Source organism: Triticum aestivum, chromosome 7D (assembly GCF_018294505.1).
Source record: "Triticum aestivum cultivar Chinese Spring chromosome 7D, IWGSC CS RefSeq v2.1, whole genome shotgun sequence".
Taxonomy (NCBI): domain Eukaryota; kingdom Viridiplantae; phylum Streptophyta; class Magnoliopsida; order Poales; family Poaceae; genus Triticum; species Triticum aestivum.
In genome coordinates, this window is record NC_057814.1 from 264340994 (window position 1) to 264348288 (window position 7295).

The window sequence follows — 7295 nt, forward strand, 5'->3', positions numbered from 1 at the left end:
AGAGATTGATCCTGCGTGGATCCAACGCTTGTTACCTTTGAAGACTGTGCATCTTCCAGACGGTTAGGCGTCATGGTCTAGAGCATCCAAGAGGAAATTGTGGATCGCCGAGTGACTGAGTTTGTGAAGGTTTGGAAGTCACCTGAAGACTTACCATGAGTGATTGGGCGAGGTCTGTGTGACCTTAGCTCAAGGAGAATATGGTGAGGACTGTGTGTCCTCAGGTTTAAATACCTAGCCGCTCCAACCAGACGTACAACTGTCACAGCAGTTGGAACTGGTCTACCAAATCATTGTCTTCACCAAGCCTACTGGTTCTATTTCTTCAACTCTTTCATTTCCTCATTACAATTATTGTGTGCTTGTTCATATCTGTTTGAAGACTTTGACTGAAGACTTTCTCAATTTCCTTAGTTCAATTTCTTCAGTCTGTTTGTCTTCATCCTGTATTATCTTGTGTTTACGCTTCCTGTACTCTGTGTCTGTTTTCATTTCATTATGATGTCCATGTTTATGTTCTGTCATGTATGCATCTGAGTACTTATTCCGCTGCAAGTAGTTCTTTGCTTAGGAATTTCCTCACCCTGAAATTCCTCGGTGAAGAATTCATAAAAATCGTCTATTCACCCCCTCTAGTCGATATAACGCACTTTCACCATTATCTAGTACTAGATTCAGGGGAGAGGGAGTTCATGCTTAGGGGAGAACTATCCTTGGAATTTATTGCAAATCCTTAATTCTTTGGGGACATGTTTATATTCAAATGAAGTACTCACTTTGTGGTACTCACCTATTACATGTCATCCCAGTCTTGGTATTCTTGTGGGTCTTGAAATCTCTTTCTGGTCTGAAGTTCTCTTGTGTTATTTAACCTTGTTTTCCCAAGTTTGCTTCCTCAAGAGTCACTTCAAGAACCACAAGGTAAGTATATGCATCTCACTCATGTGCATGATGATCTTTTACTTTTGCACATATTGTTTGCCAGAGGGAATCATAAACATGAAGGTACATCTCACATCACTTTTTTTTGCTCTGATGCATATGGCCAAGATACATGTAACTCATTACTTACTATGTCATGTTGTGCATTCACATGTCTTTCAATTCTACCATTACTTGATTGCATACATGTAGGGGGGGAGGGGCTCATGCAAGTTACATGTTCCTCTAAAGCTTTACTTACAAATCTTCTCATTATTTACTTGAAGCTTTGATGCATGTTGTCATCAATTACCAAAAAGGGGGAGATTGAAAGAACAAGTGCTCCCTGGGTGATTTTGGTAATTAATGTCAACATATCCCTTGTTGGACTAATAGTTTTATCTAGTATATTCAGATAAGTTCAACAATGGAGTGGCAAGGAAAAGAGGATGTGAAACCCCCTCAAAATGCTAAGGACAAGGATTGGCAAAAGCTCAAGACTCTACATTTTTATTTAAGTGATCCAAGATCACATTGAGTTTATAGGAAAGCCAATACTATTAAAAGGGGACGAGGTGTTGCTTAATGATCTATTTGCTCAAGTGCTTAGTGATATTGCTCCAAAACCCTCAACCAATTTCTCTACCCATATATGTCCAAACCCTAAATTCCCAACTCGGCCACACCAATATTTCCTACCCGGAGCCCTTCGTGGGTTGAAGTCTCCATCAACGTGTACGTACGATAGCACCACATATCGGAACCATGCAAAAAATTCTCCGCGCCTCCATTGCGTTTACACACTCCAATCCCATCTCTTTACATTCTTGCACTTGCATGCTTTACTCTTTCCGTTGCTCATACTCTTGCTATGCTTGTGTTAAATGTATTGTGTGCACTTTAAGATGTGCTAAACTCAACCTTAACTTGAAGAAACTAAAAACAGCCACTTTTACTTGTTAAGGGTCTAATCACCCCCCCCCCCTCTAGACCCCTCTTCTCGATCCTTTCACAACTGCAACCACGAAGTAAAGCAACGGTGGGGCCGAATCTGCTCAAACTACAGCTTCAGTCTATGGGGTGGTATGCCAAACGAATATTAGGCCATGGCGTACCATCAGAGGGTGTCTGGTTCCCTACATGGCTATGAATAAGCAACAAAGAAGGAAAGTAAAATTTATGAAATAAATTCTAACGAAAGCAACTTAAAAATTAAGCAAACCATTAGAAAGAAGATCTCAGTGAACCATGGAGCAGATCCATTTGAAAGCATGATGTTAACTTATGCGACAGTAGGCTATTTTTTGTGTCGGGTAGAAAAGGACCGACTGACCACAAACCCCACCTAAGCACGAGCAGGGTAGGCAACAAGGAATCAAGCCAATTTCAGGGAAACATACCGTGAACCAGGTAGATCACTATTTGATCCATGGGTGGGATAGCAGGTCGCGGTCCCAGCAGGACGGTTGCGGTAGTGACATGTGGAGTAGCTAGTTGCGATAGGTGAAGCAAATAGACTTGTACATACAAATATCCTCAAGGGCAAGGTGACCCAGTGTAAACTCTAATTTTACATCATCTTACAACAAAAGTATAGCACCAAAAACAACATAACAAACAGAAATACAACATCACTTTTGACATATTATGTTACACTAAAAGTAAAGTGTGCATGATATACCCGGATAAAATTCTCTTCCGATCAACCATATTATAAGAACTCCTCTAAATAAATTTCTCTTTGGATAGACGGCTTCGGGAGATTTCTTGCATTATTGACATTTGGTACACCTTGCCTACGTCTAATGGTTAACCTTAAAGTATCGTCATCATTATTTGGACCTGGCGATCAATTTCTCTTTGAGAAATATGGTCCCATATCTTAGATCAATCAAAGTAAGAGGATGATTAGTTAGAAAGTTAGGACTAAAAAGAACATGCACATGAGAGAGGGGACGTGAAGATGTGATTCAAACCACAAATTCAAATTGCGATTTTCTCTCAACAGTGGGTGTCTAACGACGCATCCTGGTTGAACGACGGACAGGGGAGAGATTGCGAGCTTTCTAAAGCCGAATAAGAACGAAGAGAGGTTTGCCGCCGCCGTGTATATCATAGCGATCATACGAAATAACCGATGTCGAAGAGGCAATGTACGGGGGCGATTTACTGCGTGTGGGCTTTTTATTGCCTCCTCACTTTGGATTCTAGCTTAGTGGGTTCGGCCATGCTTTTTTTTATGAGAGTGGATTTTCTATTCTTGGGTGTACTACAACCGAGTTTGCAGAAAATATATGACAAAACATGATCAAACAAATTCCAAAAAATCTAAAAAATTTAAACATCAAACTTTATCAAATGTTCGAGCATCTTGAAAAATTTCAGCCCAAAAATAACAACCGAGCATCTCTCACTAAAAAAACAAAATCAATGTTGAAAGTTTGTGCAGTGATTTCGTTTTTTTAGTGAGAGCTTGTTTAATGTTATTTTTGGCTGAAATTTTGCAAGAAGCTCGACATTTGATAAGTTGATAGGGTTTGATGTCTCAAAATTTCAGGTTTTTTGGATTTTGTTTGATCATGTTTAATCTTTTTTTTTGGCAAACTTGGATGTAGTACACGCGAGATAGCCACTACATTCCGTTTTTTTCATTGGGTACATACCAAAGAAAAATAGTACACAAGTACGTGACATCAAATTATCATGGGTTCAATTGAAGCTAAAGACTCTACGCTGGTTTTGCCCCTGTGAGGCGGACATTGGAGCTCAAAGGTATTCGCAGGTAGGAGGACGACGAGGAGGCGCCGGCGCTTCGCCCGGCCGCCAATGATCACTTTTGCTAGGTCCGGTCCTAGATGCTCTAATCAGCTAGCTTGGCGCATGAGTAGGCAGTGTACAAATTTTGCCATTGTACGATCATTCAACGCAAAACAGCTGCCATGGCAGTGTACAAAGTTCTGCCAGGGCACCTAAAGTCCTAAACTAAGACAGCGCAAGTTTTATTCAACAGTTCCGTTGGTCACGTTGCCTTGAATTCGATGGACAGCCAGGTTCTCCATCTTTTCTTAGGCCTGCGGTAGGCGGCTCTGCGCCAAGGTCTACCGCAGTAGCTGTGTGGCTGGCTGCTCCTTTCATACTTGCACAGCTAACTCGTTCTTTTGTTTTGGGGGATAGATAGACTGGACCCGATTGACTGGGCAGCAGCCTCTGATCTTCATCCAACGGCCCAACAGTTTTGCCCTTGGTCGCAGCCTTCTGATCGTAGGGTTTCTTCTATTTTCGAGGGAGATCGTTGGGAGGGTTTCTTGGTTCTCAAGTGGTCTTGTACACAAATTTCTTGGTTCTCAAGCTTACCTCCTCCTCCCGCCCTAACCCTCGCAGTTATTTCGCCGTTGTTTAATTGACGCAGCGAACGTAGCCGGTCTCTTCTGGCCCGAACTCAGATTCGTATTACCCAGCGAGCTCCCGGGTCACGGGGACGAGCCGATCGGACGACCATGTCAAGCGAACCGGAGCAAGGCAATGGTGCTGGCGATGACGAAGATAGCGGCGGCCTGCCTGAGGACCAGATGTTCGAGATGCTCACCCGCGTCTCCCTCGACGACCTCTCCGCGTGCCGCCAGGTGTCTGCCCAGTGGCGCCGGCTCACGTACGAGCCGGCGTTCTCACCGCTGCACTGCCGCCGCCGCGCCGACGCCGTCGTCTCGGGATACTTCGTCCAGGGCATGGCGCGCAACCGCTACTCCGCTACCTTCGTATCCATGCACCCCTCCCAGGCCGACGCTGATCCGTCCGTCTCCCTCGACTTCCTGCCCTCCGCGCACGTCCGCGTCGAGGCTGTCTCCGCGCACCGCGGCCTCGCGTGCTGCGTCGATGCCGACGCGGACGCCGCCGCGCGCATGGGCGGCAAGGCGTCGTCGGCACGGTGCTACTATGCGTGCAAGCCCGCCACGAGGCAGTGGCGTGCGCTGCCCAACCCAAGGCTGCGCTTCCCCACGGCGGTCACCGCGATGGTGGCGCGCCCGGCCGGCGCCGGCGCCGCGGCGGACTTCAAGATCCTCCGGCTCTCGGTCCCGACGCTGCGTGACCACCTGCGCTGCGAGATCTTCGACTCGCGGAGGCGCGCGTGGCGGCGCTCGGCAGACGTGATGGTGTGGCCGGAGTCGCTCGTGGCCGCTGGCCCGGCGGTGAGGGCCCACGGCGCCATGCATTGGCTCCGGTGGCCGGACAGGGTCAGCGCCGCCGAGGACATCTTCGCGTTCGACATGAAGAGCGAGGCGTGGAGGCTCATTGTTCTCCCGCCGGAGGTGGAGGACAGAACGGACAGGTGGGCGGGCAAGAAGAAGCTGGTGACGGTGGAGGGGAAGCTGTGCCTGGTAGTGATCGTGGATGAGGAGGCGGAGGTGTGGGTGATCACTGACTACGGCAGGCAGCAGGAGAGATGGGAGAAGAAGATGGCGGTGAACTTGAAGAATCTCGGGATGCAGGAAGGGAGAGCCCTTATACTCAGGGATCTCTGCTCCTCCGAGGTCGCATTCTTCAACAGTGTGTACAGAGTGATCTGGTGATGAAATCGCTCGCTTAATTCTCTTTCACATCTTCGTTACAATCTCCATTATTTGCAAGCGAAGTGGTACTAATTTTGCACTTGTTTTACAGGTACGATTTTTGGAGGGGCAAGATAGCAGAAGTCCCCGTGCATCACAAATGCATACAAGAAGTATTCAAGTATGAGTCGGATTTGGTCCTTTGGGACATCGATGAAAACAAAATCTAGACTGATGACACTGCAAAGTATGCGTTTCGGAAGACGCGATCTCTAGAATTGCCAATCTTGCAGTGGCATCTACTCTCCGTGTCCTGGTTGAGCCTCTCTCTTTTTCGTGAGAGAAGGAAACAACTAATCTTGATGATGTCGACAAATTCAATTACCTCCGTCTTTGATTATCACCAATTAGCTCCATCATTTATTAACACCACTTCAGGTCAATAATTTGTGTTAAATTTTGTTGGAATTCAGATGTAATCTAAGCTTAGAAATATGTACAATGCTTGAAGGGTATTAGTTTTTAAGAGAAATGGTCTGTTTCGACAGGTATGAGATAAACGAGTTGCTCGGTTCGTTAAACTCGTGATCATTAAAGCTCAGTTCCATAAGCTTGTTAAAGCTAAGAGCATCTCCAGCCGCGCCCCCAACAGGCCCCCTAGGCGACTTTTTCGGCGCCGGCGCCGAAAAAACGCCCCAGCCGCGCCCCCAGGACGCTGAAATCCGCCAGCTCAGCCCGTTTTTGGGCCCGGCGATCGCAGGCCGAACCCGGCGCACTGGGGGCACTCGGGGGCTCCAGCGCAAGGGAAAAGCACGTCTGGCCCACACCGTCAGGCGAAAAGTCAAGTCTTTCTTCCAGATTCGCCTCCCACCCCCCGCGCGCTCGGCCGCCAACCGGCTGATCCCGGCGCCGCCCGGCGCCCGCCACCGCTAGATAGCCCATCCCCGCCGGAAAAAGAGCAGAGGTTTCGCCGAGACAGCCTCTCCACCACAGGCTGGGCGATTTTTCGGTGTTTCCGGCCACGGAGGGGCAGTGTAGCGGTGGGTACGCGCCCACAAGGTGTTCGGCGATTTGCCTGCCTTGGTAATGGACTCGGACGACGAAGAAGCGCTCGCCGCGCTGCTGGAGGAGGAAGCCGAGGCCGACGTCCAGGAAGAGGAACATCTCATGGTCCTCGCCGGCCTGCTGGCGAGCAATGAAAAGCCGCGACGAGGTGGCTCGGCGCCGGGGTGGATGAAAGCAAAGAACCGACATCGTCTCGAAGGCTACTGCATGCTCTACTCCGACTACTTCGCCGACGCTCCACTGCACGGCGACAAAACATTTCGGCGCCGTTATCGGATGAGCCGAAAGCTTTTCCTCAGGATTGTGAATTCCATCCGGGAGTTCGACAGCTACTTCAAGTGCAAGAAGGATTGCACCGGCAAACTTGGATTCACCTCAATCCAGAAGTGCACGGCAGCGATGAGGATGCTTGCATGCGGAGCTCCCGGTGATTCACTCGACGACTATGGGCGCATGGCCGAGTCCACCACCATTGAGTGTTTCTACAAGTTCTGTCGGGCAGTGGTGGGAGTGTTTGACCGCAATACTTGCGAACACCCAATGCGGAAGACACTGCTCGGATCCTAGCACAGAATGCAGCAAGAGGATTTCCTGGGATGCTTGGAAGCATCGACTGCATGCATTGAAAATGGAAGAACTGCCCATTTGCTTGGCATGGGATGTACAAAGGCGCCAAAGGCGGTTGTAGTGTGGTACTTGCGGCGGTGGCCACACAGGACCTCTGGATTTGGCACTCCTTTGGTATGCTAGAAACTCACAAAT

General features: G+C 48.4%; 1 protein-coding gene across 1 annotated transcript; it reads left to right on the top strand.

Moving 5' to 3' along the window:
• Nucleotides 1-4131: 4131 nt before the first annotated feature.
• LOC123168324 (F-box protein At5g49610) lies at nucleotides 4132-5770 on the top strand. The gene is made up of 2 exons (XM_044586194.1): nucleotides 4132-5485; nucleotides 5581-5770. The coding sequence occupies exons 1-2, from the start codon at nucleotides 4419-4421 to the stop codon at nucleotides 5696-5698; spliced, it is 1185 nt and encodes a 394-aa protein (XP_044442129.1). The 5' UTR covers nucleotides 4132-4418; the 3' UTR covers nucleotides 5699-5770.
• Nucleotides 5771-7295: the final 1525 nt, after the last annotated feature.